We start from the raw sequence: 22024 nt of genomic DNA, 5'->3' as shown, positions 1-22024 counted from the left end.
CTGCTGAAAAGTTGTGATTGCTGAGAGCTTTGTTGCTATATTTAGAGACCTCCTGGAACTTGAACTGAATACCTCTAGAGAGAAACAGAAAAAACAATGAGGTTTCTGAGGGTCTGGAGGGTGGTGTGTGTGTGTGGGGGGGTTTGGGGGGTAGACAGGGTGTACTGTGTCCTCTGTCAAATCTGTCAATGTATCCTTCTGTTATCAATAGGTATGCTGAGTAACAGCTCCCTTGTGATACAAGTGACACAGTGCTTTGCTCTTATCAGCCATTTTGGAGAGTGCAGCTCAGATTTACAGTGTCTGCACCATTTATTTTTAAAAGGAATAGAAACCAACCCATTAAAGCTGTTTAAAGCTCAAACCCTTTGGGGAGATGTCATCCTTTAACTGTGCCATGTAAAGTCAATCTCTTTAATTTACAGAATAGAGTGTTTGAACTGGCTATAAGGGTTAATGTCCCTCAGGGACATACTCACTGATTTGGAAATAGTGTGTGTTGCTCTTGGCTTTTTGGACAAAGCGATTCACTTAGATAATTGAGATGGACTTTATCTTTAACACCACTGAAGCTTCTCTTTGAGAGGAGGGGTATAGCGTGGTATGAGTCATTTTATATCATAGCATCAGTATACACAGCTCTGAAAAAAATTAAGAGACCACTGCAAAATGATCAGTTTCTCTGGATTTACTATTTATAGGTATGACTCTGTGTACAATTATTTTTTTAGTTTTATCCTTTAAAGTACTGAAAACATTTCTCCCAAATTCCAATAAAAAATTTCATAATTTAGTGTCATGAAATGAGTTGGCATTTTAAAGGCTGTCTTCCATTCGTCCCCCTCTCTTATCCGGACCAAGTGGTAAGCGTTGCATAAGCCCAACTTTGTGAAGACGGCGGCACCCTGCAAGTGTTCGAAGGCCGACGATATCAACAGTAAAGGATAACCATTCGTCGTTGTTATGTCGTTCAGCCCCCGATAATCTATGCAGGGTCTTAAGGAGCCATCCTTCTTACCAAAGAAGAATAATAGTCTATTTTTTCTGCATTGTGACATAAATCATGAAATAGGGCATTTCATGATTTTAATTACTGTAAGTATGAATAAGTGTATTTATTAAGCCTTTATAACATGCAAGTTAACATGCGCACAATTTGCCAAGTATTACATAAATGTCACCCTTATTATTAATATATTCATGTACAAAGGGAACATTAACATAAAGTGTTACCAAATAATCGTATCTTTTGGTTCATTTATTTGTAACGTAAATAATTCACTGGATTATCCAGAAATAGACAATTACAACATTATTCTGCTGAAAAATAATAGATTTGCTATATAAAAAAAGATTTGGTGCTAGTTTTAGCTGGTCTACTGGCCTGTCCAAACTGTTGTTTAGCCCATCGGCCACGTGGTCTCAAAGCATGACCAACTAACAAGCAACCACAATACCTCTAAAATCAGTAAAACAGATCATCCTAACAAGCTTGGTTAGGCTGGAAGTACAGCTAACCACTTTTGGCTGGTTTAAATATATTTTTTTTTTTTTCAGCAAGGAATTGAAATATAAAGCATTTTTTTAAATCCCAGCATAAATAACTATATTGTAATATACATCTGTGGAAAAAATTAAGAGACCACTCCAAATGATCAGTTTCTCTGGATTTACTATTTATAGGTATGTGTTTGAGTAAAATAAACATTTTGTTTTATTCTATAAAGTACTGACAACATTTCTCCAAAATTCCAAATTTATAAACCTTTTACAAAGGGAACATTAATGTAAAGTTTTACCAAATAATCCTATCTTTTGGTTTGTGTTCATCAGAAGTGCCTTTTATTTGTAAAGTAATTAATTCACTGGATTAGCCAGAAATAGTCAGTTACAACATTATTCTGCTGAAAAATAATAAACTCAGCAAAAAAAAAGAAATGTCCTCTCACTTTCAACTGCTTTTATTTTCAGCAAAGTTAACATGTGTAAATATTTGTATGAATGTAAAAGATTCAAGTTTCACAGACATGTGACTAAGTGAAATTGAATAATGTGTTTCTGGGGTTGTCAAAATCAAACATTACAGTCAGTATCTGGTGTGGCCAACAGCTGCAATACGTACTGCAGTTCATCTGCTCCTCATGGACTGCACCAGATTTGACTGTTCTTGCTGTGAGATGTTACCCCACTCTTCTACAAAGGCACTTGCAAGTTCCTGGACATTACTGGGGGGAATGGCTCTAGCCCTCACCCTCTGATCCAACAGGTCCCAGACATGCTCAGTGGGATTGAGATCCAGGCTTTTCGCTGGCCATGGCAGAACACTGACATTCCTGTCTTGCAGGAAATCCCACACAGAATGAGCAGTATAGCTGGTGGCATTGTCATGCTGGAGGGTCATGTCAGGATGAGCCTGCAGGAAGGGTACCACATGAGGGAGGAGGATGTCTTCCCTGTAACGCACAGCATAGAGATTGCCTGCAATGACAACAAGCTCAGCCCGATGATGCTGTGACACACCACCCCAGACCATGACGGACACTCCTCCTATAAATCGATCCCGCTCCAGAGTACAGGCCTCGGTGTAACACTCATTCCTTCATGATAAACACGAGTCCGACCATCACCCATAGTGAGACAAAACCATGGCTCATCAGTGAAGAGCACTTTTAGCCAGTCCTGTCTGGTCCAGCGAAGGTGGGTTTGTGTCTATAGGCAACAATGTTGTCAGTAATGTCTGGTAAGGACCTGCCTTACAACAGGCCTACAAGTCCTCAGTCCAGCCTCTCTTAGCATATTGCGGACAGTCTGAGCACTGATGGAGGGATTGTGTATTCCTGGTGTAACTCGGGCAGTTGTTGTTGCTATCCTGTACCTGTCCCGCAGGTGTGATATTCGGATGTACCCATCCTGTGCAGGGATTGTTACACATGGTCTGCCACTGCGATGACAATCTGCTGCCTTTCCTGTCTCCCTGTAGTGCTGTCTTAGGCATCTCACAGTGTGGATATTGCAATTTATGAGCAGAGACAAGACATTGAGACAAGCAAAAAGAGCTCCAAGACAATACAGAATTATCAGTCCAGTTTAAAAGAGGGTTGTGAGTTACTAGCCACAGATGACCAGAAAGCATATTTCTTCAACATAATTCCCAGAGATAGTAAGGGTGAGGGGTGCCGTTACGTGTGTAACCTTGAGCTGTGTGCTGCAGAGTTCTGGCAGAGATGGGGTCTTTGAGAGGTGATAGTGGAATTGACCATTTCAGAGTCCAGAAACTTACCCTCAGTTCCAGAATCCACGAGAGCAAAGATGGAGTGTACGGATTCCTCAAACTTCAACCTGGCCGGGAGGAGCATCTTGCTTTCAGGGGATTTGTGCAGAGGGGTAACGCTCACCAGTAACCCCTTGTCTACTGGTGAGTTGGGTCTTTTACTGTACAGAAAGCAGCAGTGTGACCCGGTTTTCCACAGTACAAACCATTAACTAAATGTCTGTAATGTTTCTTGGAGGATAGCCAAGCTCTTCCAGCCAGCATGGGGTCTGATGGACTGGCTGGAGATGGAAAACAGGCAGACATGACAGGAACCTCCCTAGATGGAGCAGCTCTGCAATATCTTCATCGAATGTTGAGGCAATTTTCCCCCCTGATGGCTAAATCAACTAGATAAGTAGTGTTTAGGGAGGTCCAGGGCAAAAATCTTGTCTTTAAGCCAGATGGAAAGCCGATTCAGGAACCAGTCCCAGTGTTCATGCTCATTCCAACCGCACGATGCAGCGAGAGTGCGAAATTCAATAGAGTAGTCCGACACTGACTTGTCGCTTTGACGAAGTTCCTAAAGCACTCTTTCTGCCTCTTTACCTGTGGCAGCATGGTCGAACACCTTGCACAGTTCATCCAAGAAGGTGCAGAAAGATGAAGCACCCCCAGATCATCACCATCTAATGGTTAAATGGAGACCTGGAGAGGCCTTTAAGCCAGTGTCTCGCACCCACTGTGACATTTTGTGGAGGATCGGTGATGATCTGGTGTTGCTTCAGCAAGGCTGGAATCGGGCAGATTTGTTTTTGTGAAGGATGCATGAATCAAGCTACATATAAGGTTATCCTGGAAGAAAACTTGCTTTCTTCTGCTCTGACAATGTTCCCCAACTCTGAGGATTGGTTTTTCCAGCAGGACAATGCTCCATGCCACACAGACAGGTCAATCAAAGTGTGGGTAGAAGACCACCAGTTCAAGACCCTGTCATGGCCAGCCCAATCTCCAGACCTGAATCCCATTGAAAACCTCTGGAATGTGATCAAGAGGAAGATGGACGACCACAAGCCATCAAACAAAGCTGAGCTGCTTGAATTTCCAGGAGTGGCATAAAGTCACCCAACAGCAATGTGAAAGACTGGTAGAGAGCATGCCAAGACGCATGAAATCTGTGATTGGAAATCAGGATTATTCCACCAAATATTGATTTAATATTTAAATAGATTTTTAACTTTTTTAAGTTAAAAGTTGTAAGTTGTATTGTGTTTTTTAAACATGTATATTAACTTTTTTTCTTTGTATTATTCGAGGTCTGAAAACAATGCATATTTTTTGTTATTTTGACCAGTTGTCATTTTCTGGAAATAAATGCTCTAAATCAGGGGTTCTCAACCTTTTGCAAGCTGGTTCATTGCAGTTGGGGCCCCAGTGCCCTCCGCCCCGCGCTTTATTGTTGTTGATTATTATTATTATTATTATTATTATTATTATTATTATAATTGGCAGTAGCACCAGACTTCTAATGTGAGCTTGCAGGCATTATTATTATTATTATTATTATGAGTAGTAGTAGGCCTATCATCATTACTAGCCTATTGCTATATAATTATATGAGGTTACATGCTTTATTGTTGTTATTATTATTATTATTATTATTATTATTATCATCATCAGTAGGCCTATTATCATTACTAGGCTATTGCTATAATTGGGAATTGGCACCAGACCTCTGATATTAATTTATGCTTTATTATTGTTATTATTACTAGGCCTAATAGTAGGCATCATCTGCATTTTTACAAAAGCTTGCTGGTAGGTGATGTTAATGTGAGACCTGAGCCTGCTTTGCCTTGCAAAGATCCTCAATTCTTGGCTCAATGTTTGATAAACATAGCCTCAAATCATCCTCGATTTGTGCACGATTGCGGTATTTCGTTTTGAGTGCAGTCATTTTTGAGAATCCTGCCTCACACAAATATGTCGACGCGAAAGGAAGGAGAATCTTCAAGGCGACGTCACAGAGTTCAGGGTATTCCTGCATCAATGCTGCCCAGAATGACGAAAGAGGGCAGGAGCTAAAGAGTTCCTTCAGTCTACTGTCACTCTTCAGCTCAATAAGCTGTTCCTGCAAATCAATTGATAGCTCGTTTGCTGTGCACACAAACGGATCTCGAACCCACACAAAAGAGCGATAATCCTCTTTAAAGTACGTCGCAAATTGTTTTCTCATTGCTGACAGGTGCTCAGACGCTGATTGAAATAGGGAGGAGAAATCGTGTGACGTGCCTGCATCAGTGATAAAGTCTGCAAGGCTGGGGAACATGTCGCAGTTCCCTCGACTGATGCGGCCATGCCGGAGGTCTAGTTTTTGTGTGAAGGCGTGCACTTTGTCTGCAAGGAGCAAAATATGAGTTTCGCGGCCTTGCAAAGACAGGTTGAAATCAAACAAATGAGCGCCGTTTTCTAAAGTCTATGAGCGCAGCACACACAAATAAACTAAATTGACATACTGCAGTTAAATTTCAAAATGTGTTGTTTTTATATTTATAACATTTGAATACAGTTCAGCAACATACATCACATGACCTGACGACCAAGAGAGCTGACAATTGACCATCACTTAATTTACCATCGCCTCACGATTGAAAATGTGACACTGATTTCATATGACAGTTCAACAAACAAGTTAATAATATTAAGTCACTTACATTTTAGACAAAATAATGACTGTTTTGGTCTATTTTAGCAGCGAAAATAGATCCGATGAATCCAAACAAAGATCACAGCATAGCCATAGCGCATCTCACAGCAATACTCAATCGTGTTTTGAATGATTCAGTGTTGTGAACGAATCGGTTGAGTCAAAGATTCAATGACCCATTCACAAACATCTGTCTCATTCTTGATGAATCGGCCGTTTGAACGAATCGTTTGAATGAACGACTCAATGACTCGCTTAATGAAACTGCTTGCTTATCACCTGCATTTGCGCTCACTATCGACAAACCAATCAAATTTGTTCAAAATTTTTTTTTTTAAATCAGTCCAAACACATTTAAATTTTTATTCAGGAGTTATGTATATACAAAACTATAACTTTTTATGACAGTAGTTTAGTCCATGAGGAGCAGATGAACTGCAGTACGTAATGCAGCTGTTGGCCACACCAGATACTGACTGTAATGTTTGATTTTGACAACCCCAGAAACACATTATTCAATTTCACTTAGTCACATGTCTGTGAAACTTGAATCTTTTACATTCATACAAATATTTACACATGTTAACTTTGCTGAAAATAAAAGCAGTTGAAAGTGAGAGGACATTTCTTTTTTTTGCTGAGTTTATTATTTTTCAGCAGAATAATGTTGTAACTGACTATTTCTGGCTAATCCAGTGAATTAATTACTTTACAAATAAAAGGCACTTCTGATGAACACAAACCAAAAGATAGGATTATTTGGTAAAACTTTACATTAATGTTCCCTTTGTAAAAGGTTTATAAATTTGGAATTTTGGAGAAATGTTGTCAGTACTTTATAGAATAAAACAAAATGTTTATTTGACTCAAACACATACCTATAAATAGTAAATCCAGAGAAACTGATCATTTGGAGTGGTCTCTTAATTTTTTCCACAGATGTATATTACAATATAGTTATTTATGCTGGGATTTAAAAAAATGCTTTATATTTAAATTCCTTGCTGAAAAAAAAATAAATATTTAAACCAGCCAAAAGTGGTTAGCTGTTCTCCCAGCCTAACCAAGCTTGTTAGGATGATCTGTTTTACTGATTTTAGAGGTATTGTGGTTGCTTGTTAGTTGGTCATGCTTTGAGACCACGTGGCCGATGGGCTAAACAACAGTTTGGACAGGCCAGTAGACCAGCTAAAACTAGCACCAAGTCTTTTTTTATATAGCAAATCTATTATTTTTCAGCAAAATAATGTTGTAATTGTCTATTTCTGGATAATCCAGTGAATTATTTACATTACAAATAAATTACAATTTTGATGAACACAAACCAAAAGATACGATTATTTGGTAACACTTTATGTTAATGTTCCCTTTGTAAAGGGTTTATAAAGGAGTTAATTAATGTCTAATATGAATTCATTTTCAAAAGCATTATAAATAATTGAAATTTGGTTATAAAACATGAATAATAAGGGTGACATTTGTGTAATACTTGGCAAATTGTGCGCATGTTAACTTGCATGTTATAAAGGCTTAATAAATACACTTATTAATACGTATAGTAATTAAAATCATAAATTGCCCTATTTCATGATTTATGTCAATGCAGAAATAATAGACTATTATAATGAGATTAAAAAGAGGGATTATGTCATTTTTCTACTGTCCGCTTTGTGTTTATATTCATTACTGTAATGTCTTGACTCACTTGTGTTGTCACTTTCCTTGTAATGTTGATGTAAAAAAAATGGTGCTACTCCGAGGGATGTCCCAACTTACCTAGTCCTAGTTACCTAAAGTCCTCTACAAAAACACATTTCAGGACTTCATGCTCATTCACGGCATACTGTGTATCTTATAATAAAGCCTGATGATCATTAAACTGTACTACATTTTATGTACATTGGTTTCTAATGTTGGCAACTCTTTAATAAATTCTTCGTAAGTGTTCACTTTACTTTAAGGTACATTTTCATAGGTTATTAATGTTGAATAAGTGTTATAACGTGATGTAAAATGGTTCACTATTTGGCAAGTATTGCATGACAGTCATCCCTTTTATTCATGTTGTTATTACCACATATCAATGAATTATAATGCATTTGTAAATTACTTATTGTTCATTAATGAAGCCCTTTATAAACCCTTAACAAAGGGAACACTTTAGATTTTTTAATGTAAAGCGTTACCAATTATTTAGATTAAATTAATCAAAAGTCTGGCATCAGTTCAAAACCAGTTTCACATTATGTAACTTGAGTTAAAAACAAATAACTCAAAACTGTAAAACTAACATTATAAAAAGAAAGATTCAACATTCCACATTCAAAGCTTATGTAAAATAGCCAGTAGTTTGGAACATGTCATGCTCTGTATTTTTGCATTACCCCATGTTTCTTTCTCACTTAAGCATGTAAATAATGCAACTTCCTGCCCACCCAATAGCCAGACAAATATATATTCCATTGTATAAATCGTAGTATGGTGGACACATTTGTACCGTTTTACAGTGTATACATACCGCCCACCCTTCTTCACAGAATGTTACCTTTATACCTTAATATGTAATCTTAGTGTGTGTTTGTGTGTGTGTGCATGTGCGTGCATTACTGTAGCTTCTGAGCCAGATGAAATGCACTCTGTCCCATTGACCTCTGCAGTAAATCCTGCAGGCAGAGTAAATGGTAGAATCTTCCCTCAGTATATAAATAACAAAAGCTCATGACTAGAGGAACTTTTGGCACAATTATGAAGCTTTTATGGAGTTTATTTTGCTTCTGTTTATCCTGGGACGTTCTTCTCAAAGTGAGATTTTTATAGAAGATCACAGAGGTGGAACTGATTGGCAGTTTATGAGTTAGTAGAGATGTAATGTGTTCACATTAGTTTTATAATATGTTTGATCTACACTGGCCTTAAAAGTAGTCTGAATGTGATTGCATTAGGAAACAAAATGTCAAATCAAGTGGCATAAGGAAAAGCCCTTAGACTTTACACTGAGCTACTGTAAAAACACTTATATATTATAGTTGAAGGAAAAGTACACCAAAAAAAAAAAGTGTAATAATTTACTCATCCTCACGCATATGTGTTCAGGTGAGAACTTGTGATGTTTAATGCTTCAAACAACGCACATTCTTGCATGAACGTGTGCCACTGTGAACTTCAACAGACTTCAAGATTTTCACTGAAAAAGGACTTACTTTTTACAGGTTGTTTCTCTATTGAATGCCTTCAGAAGACTTTGATATATTCAAATTGAATAAGACCTTGTGAAAATGAACTCGTTTTTAAAGAAGCGCTTTTGGGTTGTTCTCTGTTGTTCTAACTGCATGTCTCTTGTATCTCTCTCTCTCTCTCTCTCTCTCTCTCTCTCTCTCGCTCTCTCTACCCTCTCCCCCTCCCTTTTGTACCTTTCTTCCTCTGTGGGATTGTTCCCCTCCATCAGGTGTCCAAATGATTATACCGGTGAACGCTGTCAAACCTCCGTTATGGCCGGTTTCTACAGTATGTCAATTATTTTTCCTGTCTGTTTGTTTGTCTGTCTGTCTGTCTGACTGTCTCTCTGCCCTGAAGCTGCATGGTGGCTATGATGTGTGTGTGCATGTACTGTAAATGTCTGCCTCTGTGTGCCCATTTGAGTTTCTATTTAGTCAATGGAGATATTTAATTAGAACGTCATGCATTTGAAGTGTTTGCTTAAAGGGAAGTTGTATGCATATTGTATTGATATATTATTGAAGAGATTTACCAAAAGATAAAGAATATTGCTCGTCAAAAAAAAATATTTTAAATATACTATGTAATCTCAACACAAACACACATTGGGTAAACCCATCAAAATTAAATGTGTCAATTGTACTCTTTTGTTTTTTTAGTGTACTAACTAGTGAAAGTAAATGTTAGAATGCTAAATACATACTGGTCAGAAGCTCTACAGTGTGTAGTTTAGTAACTATGCTGTGAGTAACACAATGAAGCAAGCAATCAATTTCATGTGTGACATCTACCTGTCCTCATTGTTAGCTCAAGCTCCACTCTTCACCATAATGGTAACCCCTAAAACTCCAACATAAGAGAAACTCTTCTAAAGCTCAACATAACAAAACATTAAACACTAACTAGTATCCCCTTTTATATTCATATGGCACAAAAACACATTAAATAACACTTAATTTTTACATTTACTCTCCATATCGAGTCCCATGCAAAGCATGCTGGGAAATGGAAATCCCCTGCCCAGTTTCATCAATGCTACATCAACAACACAAAAAGTATTCATGTAGTCTCAACTCAAATGGATTAAGTAAACTTTCATTTTACAAATTGAAATGGATAGAATGCAACTAAAGATGCACCGATGTATCGACTGCTGATATTAATTGGACAATACTTGACCTAATTAAAACCATCTGCATATCGGTTAGAAGCATGAAAATAGCAACATGAAAAACGTATTGTTTTATTTATAATTAATTAGTGATAATTAGTTAAAATTGTCAAAATTCTGTGAAAAAATCTATGAATTCAAATGCACAATCCAGAAATAATAACAATATGTAGAAGGATTGTACTCTTATAATATTGGTTCTACATTCTCTTACCTATTGGCTGCATAATGAGGAAAACATCTAAAACTCTTTAAAACCAGCAGACTTTGACATCTGAGATATCGGTATGATATCCATTATGCTAAACGATTGATTGAATTAAGATTGAAATTGCAATATGGCATTGTGCAATTACTAAACCTTATGTAAAAGGCTGCGTTTTAAACTGCAAAAAACAGAAGAGCAAAAATGTTTTAGAAGTACAATTTTTTTTTTTATCTTATCAATCATCCTGTTAACATATATTTAGTCCTGTCATGTGTTCAACAGATCCAATCCATGCTCAATGGAAATTATTTATTGTTAGAGTAGAAAAAAAAGCTTTTGTAAATCTGTACATTTGTTAAGAATTCATAAGTAAAACAGTGATCTGATGACAAAATAAGGTAAGAGGCAAAATATTGGTATCGTTATCAACCAATAGTTTTTTTGTTAAAATTGGTATCAGTATCGGCCAAAAATGTTCACCAATGATATCAAGCTGTGAATTTTTTTTCTTGTGTTGATTAAGTTCATTGTGTTGAACAAGCAGCAAAAATCCTTTGTATGTGTTAGTGTGTGTGTGTGTGTGTGTGTGTGTGTGTGTGTGTGTGTGTGTGTGTGTGTGTGTGTGTGTGTGTGTGTGTGTGTGTGCGTGCACAAATGAAAAAATAAAGCATATCATCTTAAATATTCGGTTCCCATATGTCAATATCTGTTACATTTATACAGTAAATGATATACATTTAACAAGACATAATATACAGTAATAAAGAGTGTGAACTAAGTTATAATTAGTTTTAATAGGGACTCATGTAAGATTGTGGTTGTTGAGTGATATTGATGCTGTTTTTCCTGTATATCAACATTGTTCTGAGACTGAGGCATGGTGCATGACCTTTTGACCTTCTTGCTCTTCTGCTTTCCAAACAGTAGTATATTGCTAGAGAAACAGTATCATGCATGCTCTAGCTCAATATGTGTTTTAAATGCTGCACATTTGTAGTGGAAAACAAATACTGAATATCGATGATGTTGAAGTACATATCATGAAAAATGTCATATTGCTACTAAACAAAAGTTTGTCGACTTGCCTATAAATCATTAGAAACTACATTAGTTGTGTCTACACTCATTTGTACTTGACTGAGTGTTTTTGTGTTGTACATTGTTCTATTCTTTGTAATGCTTTTGTTTGTTTATTTGGGTTTTTTAACAAAGAAATGAGGTCTAGTAAATATGGCAGTAAGTGTGGCTGTCTATGTGTCTGCATGCACTTGTATGCTTATTACGATATGTACGATATGTCTTAACAAAAAAGGTGTTGTTTATTGGAGTTTTGGTTTGTTTCGTTTTCATGGGGAATATGGAGTTGGCCAGTGTTTGTCTGTATGTCTGTCTGTTACTGGAACGTACAGTCACTCACCTCAATGTCTCAAACAAAACCAAAATGAACAACACTACTAAACTCATAAGCCGCCTCTAACTCAACAAATTGAAACCTGTTTTCTTGTTTTTTCTTTGCTTTACATTGTCAACTTTCTGCATTGGCAGAGCATCTTGGAATTGAAATCATGGGTATGAAGTTATTATTTGTTTGATTCTTTAGTTTTTAAGTCTCATGACATAATTTTATGACATAGTGAAGCTTTTTCACATCAGAATGCGTCTCGTTCTGTTTTCTCTGTCCTATATTTGAACACAAATACATCCTCAGCTTTTGATTTACTTTGTCAGGTCAAAGTGACACTCATATTAGGAATATGGTGCGATAAAGTTATCCTGCTGTTCTTGGCTGGTCTCCCAACCTGGCCAGGCTGGTTTGTTTTCTGGTTTTAGAGGGGTTTTGGCCACTCGTTAGCTGGTCCAGCTAGGAGACCAGCTGAGCACAATCTTAGCCAGGTAGAAGACCAGACTGGCTATGCTTGGAGTCTAGGAAATTCAGATTGTATTTATGATAATTCCAATAGAGTCCCAGTCAGCAGGGGGCAGTAAGCTCAATTACAGCTGTAGAGGCAACTTGCAACTGTACAGACAACAAACCACACTTACTGATAGCAGACAGCACAAGATGAGGAAGCGTTCTTGCGTTCAAACACAGCTGGATGGACCGCAACTCTGAATGCAGGGATTTTAAGACAGGTTTTTCTAAGTTTCAAACTATGTTTAACTTGGCACAGCGACCTAAAATTGTTAAATGGTTTGCTGTGGACTGTAGACCAATAATAGGCTTGTTTTCTATGATATGGAAATAAACAATATATTGCCTATGTAAGCCAATTTTGTATCGTCTAATCAATGCTTTAAACGTTTACAATAATGTTATATATTTTAATTACATGAATTATAGTTTGTACATATATTTATATAAAGTAGTTATTTAATAATTATATTTTTAATTATATATATTTGGGGGCCTTTCTTTACAAATATTTAGATTTGCTATAATTAGTCTGCAAATCATGTAATTATTTGAATCTAAATTTGTATCAATTCACTACCCTAATTTCAATATTGGACTGTAGGGACACTTTCGTTTACTTTTGTTATATTTTGGTATCGTGTTGGGTTGCTACTTAATGTCCAATCGAATCAAAGTCAGTTGAGAACTACTGATCTATATTCTAATTCTCCAATAATGACAAAAGTCCCATTTTTATTTTTCCCGACAACATACTGTAGCGTACAGTACAGAGCCGAGTGAGACAAAAAATAGTGTTGCAACTCTTCTCTTTATTTTTTGCACTGGAGTACATTAACAGTTAGTGTGGATATATCTTGTTTTAAGTTGTATTTCTCTTGTGTACTCTGATGCCTGTTTCCTGTAACAAGCATGCAATGCAATATCAGTGTCTGACTCAACCGCCCCCTCCCTTCTCCCTCCCCGCATTTCTCTTTTATTACACACTCATTTCCTACTGTTAGCCCTCGATTGTCTCCTCTCCTTCCTCCCATCTGTTTTTTCGTTCCCTATCTCCATGTTCTGTTTGTTTCCTCTGTACATGTAGCACACTAGAGGATGTTTCCAATATTGTCATATTCCCAAATTAGACTTATATATATACAGTATATAAATGTGTTCAAAACGTCTGTATAGACGGTCTTCATAAAACCTGTACATTTTATCAAAAGAAGCCCCTCATCAGATTTAAAGTCAACATGAAACAGCATTCACAACCCATTGTGCTTCTGTAATGTGATTTCCAAGTAAAATCGGATATTCAATGAATATAAAATTCAGAGCGGGACTTGATTTTATCCATTGGGAACTGATTAGATCATAAAAGGTGGGATTTGAAGGTGAGGGGTTGAAAAGTGGGTTTTGTGACAACAGCCAAAAAGGAAAGTCATTTCAGAGGCGGAAAGATTACAACAACATTTGTTTCCTTAGGAATAACGTGAAACGGTGAATGATGACCAAATATTATGCTTGAATTTACAGTGCAAATTTAATGAGAAATTATTCCCCACTGCTTTTCAAATTTAATTTTTATGAATAACCTTCTCCAAAGAACTCAGTTTGTGTGTTTTAACCCTATTTGAGAGGCATGCTCTTATGCAAGAATATAGGCTATAATAATAAGAATATAAGGTTGCTCTGTCTTCCTAAGAATTATGCTTAGGATAATGCATGTCATGGATTTTGAGAGGGGCAGAGATTTCATTTAGTAAACACATCTAGAAAAAACTACATTGCATATAGTTTCACATAGATGTTAAATCCTGGCTGACAGATACAGCAGCATATCTACGCTTTACAACACTCTACAAAAAAATAATTTTCTTAATCAATATTTTTAACCTAAACATCATTAAAACACGATACATTTACTTTAATGAACAAGAAAGAAAATAATACTTAATTTCAATGAACATTTCTTGTTTCATTTATTTTATTTACAAAATGTGTTTATACAATTTATTTATATTGTTTTTACTAGGGCTGCCAATAGATTAATAGTTGTTATCATCAGGGTTGGAGAGTAACAGAATACATGTAGTACAAAATATTAGTAACTATTCCACTACAGTTACAATTTAAGTAGTTGGTAATCAGAATAGTTAACTGAAGACATTACTTTGCAATATATTTTCATTTGTATGATTTTAATATTTAGTATATTCAGTTGGAAAACATTTATTCATATAATTAATGCGATCCGTAGAGCATTTGAACACAGGTTAAACACTTTCCTAAAATGTGTTACATTCATACGAGCAGACAGAGAAGTACAGTTGAAGTCATTAATAACTGAAGTCATTTTTTAACCACTCCATAGATTTCATATTAGCAAACTAAAGTTTTGGCAAGTCTTTTAGGACATCTATTTTTTGCATGACATGAATAATTTTTCCAACAGTTGTTTACAGACAGATTGTTTCACTTTTAACAGACTATATCACAATTCCTGTGGGTCAGAAGTTTACAAACATTAAGTTAACTGTGCCTTTAAGTAGCTTGGAAAATTCCAAAAAATAATGTCAAGCCTTTAGGCAATTAGCCAATTAGCTTCAGATATTAGATGTACTGAATTGGAGGTGTACCTGTGGATGTATTTAAGGCCTACTTTCAAACTCAGTGCCTCTTTGCTTGACATCATGGGAAAATCTAGCCAAGACCAAAGCAAAAAAAATTGTGGGCCTCCACAAGTCTGGATCATCCTTAGGACCAATTTTCAAATGCCTGAAGATACCACGTTCATCTGTAACACCATGTGACCATGCAGCGATTATACTGCTCAGGAAGAAGATGCATTCTGTCTCCTAGAGATGAATGTAGTTTGGTGTGAAAAGTGCAAATCAATCCCAGAACAACAGCAAAGGACCTTGTGAAGATGCTGGAGGAAACAGGTAGACAAGTATCTATATCCACAGTAAAACAAGTCCTATATCAACATAACCTGAAAGGCTGCTCAGTAATGAAGCAGCCACTACTCCAAATCCGCCATAAAAAACCAGACTAAAGTTTGATAGTGCACATGGGGTCAAAGATCTTACTTATCTGAAGTTTTTGGCCATAAAGACCATCGTTAAGGGTGAGGCTTGTAAGCCAAAGAACACCATCCCAACCATGAAGCATGGGGGTGGCAGCATCATGTTGTGGGGGTGCTTTGCTGCAGGAGGGACTGATGCACTTCACAAAATAGATGCATCATGAAGAAGGAAACTTATGTGGATATATTGAAGCAACATATCAAGACATCAGCCAGAAAGTTCGGTCGCAACTCGGTCACAAATGGGTCTTCCAAATGGACAATGACCACAAGTATACCTCCAAAGTTGTGGCAAAATGGCTTAAGGACAAGAAAGTCAAGGTTTTGGAGTGGCCATCACAAAGCCCTGACCTCAATCCGATAGAAAATGTGTGTGCAGAACTGAAAAATAGTGTTCAAGCAAGGAGGGCTACAAACCTGACTCCAGCTTGTGGAAGGCTACCAAAAAACATTTGACCCAAGTTAAACAATTTAAAGGCAATGCTACCAAATACTAACAAAGTGTATGTTAACTTCTGATCCACTGGGAATGTGATTAAAGAAATAAAAGCTGAAATAAATCATTCTTTCTACATTTCACATTCTTAAATAAAGTAGTGATCCTAACTGAACTAAGACAAGGATTGTTTTCTATGATTAAATGTCAGGAATTGTGAAAAACTGAGTTTAAATGTATTTGGCTAAGGTGTATGTAAACTTCTGACTTCAACTGTAATTTTGATGTAAATTTGGACTTCCTTAAAACAAAAAATCCTTAAAACAAGATCAGTTTGCTTCATCTTTTTTTAGAGGCAACGCTGCATGTTAGGCTTTTTTCAGAGAATGTATTTTTAATGTGTATTTGTGTTACTGTACTGGCAAATTTGTAATAGTCAAAACAAGTGAACAAAAATGTACCAGTGCTGAAGAAGTAATCCAAAGTATTTAGATTACGATACCGACAAAGATTAATCTAACAGAAAATGTTACAAATGACATTTTACAGCATGTATTCTGTAATCTGTTGTGGAATACAATTTAAAAGTAACCCTCCCAACCCTGGTTATCATATACTGTAAATTACATGTGATTTTGATTCATTAATCCAATCATATGTATCAATATTTAATTATCAATAATTAAATATAAATATAATACTTACTGCCTGTTTTATATTTGTTGGTCTATGTACACATTCCAGATACTTTTGGAGTGTTTCAGGATGGTTGCATAGTGTTTCACGGGTTCTCAGTGTCTCGCACCATAGGATGCTTTGTCAAGTCAAATGTAGTCTGAAACGTTGAAAAACAAATCTTGCCCTGTATTCTGTTGTTCTCTGTCAAGCTGTCTTTTAACAGTCTGTTTGTTGACTGTAAAGCTGCGAGTTGCCTGTACAGCTGGGGTTGCATCTGTCCCCTGCTGACTGCATCTTTCAAAAACATGTTGGTGGTACTTAAAACTTAAATCAAGTACAAACTTCTCAGTTGGTAGAATCAGGGGACATGATTAATTATGTTAATTTACTTAACGCATTATATCATTTTTTTATATAATTAATTGCACTGAATTAATGCATTAAATTGACAACTGTAATTCATACAAATTGTTTTCTTTTTTAAAGAACATTTTGATCTTGTTCATGTTATAAACAAGAAAAAACGATATGCAATATGGGCCTAATTTTGCTTCTCAAGTAAATGTATCCAGTTTTAATTCTTTTTTGCAGTGCAAGCTGCCTGATATTAGCTTTCTGAGACATGTTTTTAGAATGACATCATCTAGCCCTCAGTGCTCAGCTGGATATGTTCATTTTTAGCTAGTACAAATATGGCAAGTTTTTTCAAATCTAGCCTGATCAGGTTAGCTTGACTAAACCGTGGCCGTGGTTGTGTGTTTGTATGTATGTGTGTCTTTGTGCTTAATGGGCATTTTGTATATGTGTGTCTACGTCTGTGCATATGTGTGTGCTTTTCCACATGTCTTGTTCATTCAGAGGCTGAGGAGCTGTACCAAAAACGTGTGCTGACGATAACTGGCATCTGCGTGGCACTGCTGGTGGTTGGAATCGTGTGTGTGGTGGCATACTGCAAAACCAAGTAAGCCCCAGAAGCTCTGTTGATCGCCAAATAGAGTTATGCACACTCATAAAAGCATACCTAAACATGTATCACCTTTATGGGTGGCGGTATAACCAAAATTTTATATGATGTATGAGTAATTTATTTCAGGTAACGGTATATACCACGATGCAGTTATTTTTTGCTGGAAATTCAACAGAAAATGGTTTATATATTAAATATTTATATATAATCGTAATGCATATTTCTGAAAATCTAGTAAATGAAATACTTTACAAATGTCAAGTCTTCATCATATGTGATCATTTTCTCTTTTTATATGGAACTTGATGAACTAATCAAAAATATAGGATTATTCACAACATATGTCTATAGGTGGCATTTCAAACATTGATTATTACAGTTATATCATCTTTATCTGGAAATTCCTCATTGCTAATTCCAGCATAGTCTCATGACAACTCAAATTCAAAAAAATCATATGACATGGTGGAATTGTAATATGTTTAAAACTTGTCTTGTACAAAAAGGTACGTTTTTGTTGCCATAAAGACTAACCAATCAACAAACACAATTTCAAATCGATACAAATCTGGCAACAAATATTGGTTAGCCTCCTATCCAACGCTTTATTTATGGAAAGGAATCGTCTGTGAACAAATTTGGTGACTCATTATTTATTTATGCAATACAAATGACAGATGTACTGTATGTAAATACAAAAGCTGTAAAGCTAACATCACACTAGCCGATATTTTTATAGATTTTCAGGCATAACATTTATTTATGTAATCGAGGGCCAGTAGTTGAGAGACGAAGCGTGCATTAGCGTCTGCCAGCGGGTGGTCATTCCCTTGACCGTCGTGACTCCCTGCTGAGATAATGGCTCTGAGAACTGGAAAAGCAGATCAATCCTGACAGAAAAAAATATATTTGTCTCCGGGATGGACTCTTGCGGTCTCATCAAATGACCAATGAGTTTCTTTTACTGAAGAACTCACAAGACATCATGCTGATCTGAAAATTTGTATCACTCTCACAGCCTCATATCATCACAAACACCGAACGTAATAGTGATTCTGTCACCAAGCGTTTTTCTGGAGTTCTCCTACACTAAAATGACTAATAAAATCAGAAAGCAGAGCTCTGTTTTTGTTCTACATATATACGCATTGAAAGCTGCATATGGAAATTCACGTTCTACTGCAAGCCTCGAGGTAATCAATACACAATTTCACACATTCACAAGGCAAAGTTACTCCATGAATCGCATCCTAAATCACACTATTACAATTGTTTATGTTCACATGGTAATTCTGTTGTTATTTCGGAGAGCTCCACGTGACAGAAAATCAGAGAGTGAGAGAGTCTGGGAAAGTCTGAATGTTTGTCACCCCTCCACCTTACTAAATCGGCAAGGGTGTCATACCTCTAACTGAAGAGTGCGAGATCACCACAAAACAGTCTGTAAATGTGACACCCTTGGCCAAAATAGTGTTGTGGAGTCTGCTAGGTGACGGCAGTTCTCTTACGAGAGGTTCTCTCGTATTGCGTAAGCTAGCTTGCGCTACGGGAAAGATTCATCTTTTCTGAGATATTGAAGCCAAAAAATTATCCTTAATTTTTGTATCCATTGTCAACGCAGTGCGGCAGCTGCAGACCTTGAGCGGGCTAGCTAGCGAGCTCATAGGTTGCTCTGCGGCAACTGCTGCAGCCTATAGACGAGCTTGGGCGAACTCGCATCCAATGAGAGGCGTCCGGCGCTCACTGCAACAAAGCCCGCCAAAATGGGCATGACTAGAGTGCATATAAGCGTAGTTCGTAGGCTGGAACCCTGATTTTCATCTCTTCAGCGAAGCTCTTCGCATCTCTGAACTGGAAGCCGCGTCGCCGTTCGAGGGGCATCAAGCAAGCGTGGACAGCGCTCGAAGAAGCCGGCCGTCTTCGCCACCTTCAGCCGTCCTGCGAGCTACGCCATCCGGCGACGTATCCTTTTAAAGCAAGCTAGTTCTTATGAACTTCACAAAAGAGTACGAGCGTCTTTTTAAAGATGCCTCGCTCCACTTGCGCCTCATGCCGTGCCCCTCTCAGCACCGGAGACCGCCACGTCATCTGCGCTCTCTGCCTGGGACTGGGGCATGCAGAGCTCGCCCTCGCTGAAGGCGGATCGCGATCTCTGCGAGGAGCTTCGATGTCGACCCTGCGGGCTCGACTCGGCGCTCAGGACCGAAGCCGCGCGCGCCTTCCATTCAGCCGCGCAGTAAAAGCGCCGCTCTCAAAGGCTGCCGGAACCAGTGGTAGAAGCGATTGCCTCGCCGGAGCCCCTCCCTCGAGCATCGCCTTCACCCTCCCGCCCACTCGGGACGCGCAGTTGCCGCCCGGCGGCTGCTCTGCTGCCATCTCGGACGAAGAAGCGGAGGATAAGGGCTGTTCCATCATGGCTTCGGACAGCGAGGAGTGGTCAGGCTCACACGCCTCCTCCTCGGCCCAGGAATCCAGCAGGACCCGCGCCGGAGTCGAAGGGGAACTAACGCGCCTCCTCATACAGGCCGTCGACCGCCTCGGGCTCGAGTGGTCACCGCCCCTGAACAGGCTCCCAACAGACTCCACGCCGCACCTTTGCCCACCCTCCACGAGATGGCGGTCTAAGCTGGTGCTCCCGACTAAGGCCTGCAGAACTACTTCCGCCTGTGTTGGCCGTGCCTATACCGCCGCCGGCCAAGCCGCATCTGCTCTGCATTCCATGGCCGTCTTACAGACAGAGGCTGTTTCAGATCTGACTAGCCGACTTGGGAGAAACTGAACGCACTACGCGCCACTCTCTCTGTCCGGTCTCTTCGGTTCCGCGGTGAGTGGCATTGTTGACCGTTCTCGAAGCCCAAGCCATGAATCTCTTTCTGCCTCGTCCGCTAGCTCCTCTGCAGGCCGCCCACGTGACCAGCCTCCTGCACGAGCCTCTTCACAGCGCCCAGCTCAACAAGCCAGACTTCTCAGCGTCGACAGGGCGGCCGCCCTCGATCAGCGCTCAGACAGCCGCCCCCTGCGGGCCTCGGCCTAAGATTGTACTGAAACCTGAGCAACCGAAGTCCTCCTAGCGTTGTTGAGAAAACGACGGCTCAGTCCCGCCACGGCCGGACCACCGTCAAAGCTCGACCCCTGTCAGTCCCCTTCTCTCAGGCTACTGCAGTGGTGGATTCAGCAGCCAACAAGCCGGTGATACTACCCGTTTGCTCTGCACTCAAACGCCGTTTTCACGGCGACCCAAAGAAATCTTGTAAAGAGTAAACATGCCTTATGTGTAGAAAATGTGCCCACAATCCAGTGCTCACCCCTACACACAAGCATTACACATCCCGTGTCCCTATCAGAGCACATTCACATAAGCGGTTACGACCCGCTCGAGTGTTAGAATTAATAAACGCCCCACGAGCCCGTCGCGCTATCCCTCCTCTGCCCGCTCTGTCACACGGCCAGCTGTATGTAAGTCCCGTACGTCCCCTGTCAGTCCCCTTCTCTCAGGCTACTGCAGTGGTGGATTCAGTAGCCAACAAGCCGGTGATATTACCCGCTTGCCTGCACTCAAACGCCGTTTCCACGGCGACCCAAAATAAAGCCTTATGTATAGAAAATGTGCCCACGATTCAGTGTTCACCCCTACACACAAGCATTACACGTCCCGTGTCCCTATCAGAGCACACTCACATAAAGCGGTTACGACCCGCTCGAGTGTTAGGGTTAATAAACGCACCCACGAATCCGTCGCGCGCTCCATTCTCTGGCCGCTCTGTCACACTGACCAGCCTTATGTGTAGAAAATGTGCCCACAATCTAGTGTTCACCTCTACACACAAGCATTACACGTTCCGTGTCCCCATCAGAGCACACTCAAAAGCGGTTACTGAACCACTCGAGTGTTAGAGTCAATAAATGTGCTCCACGAATACGTGCGAGCGCCCATTCTCTGCCCGCTCTGTCACACGGCCAGCAAACACTTCTCTGTATGTAAGTCCCGTGCTCGTGGCTATGCTTGCGCATCACTTAACAGACGTGACTCTTTCCCCATTCACCTCAATCGGAAGTCACTCACAGAACAGCCTGTCCATGCTGTCTGCGAGCAGTCCAGCATAAGCACAGTAAGCGCCACACATTCTGTTCAGCGCTGTGTGCGGCAATCAGAGCGATTTGGCCATTCACCCTCTAACATTACGCTTCAAAGCGTGGGAAGATATTCCAGGGATATCCGAATGGGTGTTAAGCACAATAAAACAGGGCTATTTGCTACAGTTCGATCGCCGTCCTCCTTGCTTCAGAGTGCGGCTCGAAACTACTTTGAACACGGAAGCAGCGTGCATGCTTCGCTCAGAAATAGCAAACCTTCTGTGCAAAAGGGCCATAGAGAGAGTGCCGCCTCCCTGAGCGAAGTCGGGGTT

General features: G+C 39.1%; 1 protein-coding gene across 3 annotated transcripts in view; it reads left to right on the top strand.

The window, feature by feature from the left end:
- The window catches only part of LOC127659425 (pro-neuregulin-2, membrane-bound isoform-like), a 111538-nt gene that overhangs the window by 78035 nt on the left and 11479 nt on the right, over nucleotides 1-22024 (top strand). For 2 of the 3 annotated variants that reach the window (XM_052149223.1, XM_052149225.1), the window contains exons 5-7: nucleotides 9403-9461; nucleotides 12098-12121; nucleotides 17510-17612. In XM_052149223.1, coding sequence (XP_052005183.1) covers nucleotides 9403-9461; nucleotides 12098-12121; nucleotides 17510-17612 — 186 coding nt within the window. The remainder of the gene's footprint in view (nucleotides 1-9402; nucleotides 9462-12097; nucleotides 12122-17509; nucleotides 17613-22024) is intronic. The other variant, XM_052149224.1, reaches the window with a different exon arrangement.

The sequence above is a fragment of the Xyrauchen texanus genome, chromosome 19 (genome assembly GCF_025860055.1).
Source record: "Xyrauchen texanus isolate HMW12.3.18 chromosome 19, RBS_HiC_50CHRs, whole genome shotgun sequence".
In the NCBI taxonomy this organism is placed as follows: Eukaryota; Metazoa; Chordata; class Actinopteri; order Cypriniformes; family Catostomidae; genus Xyrauchen; species Xyrauchen texanus.
This window is presented reverse-complemented; position numbering and strand designations above follow the sequence as displayed.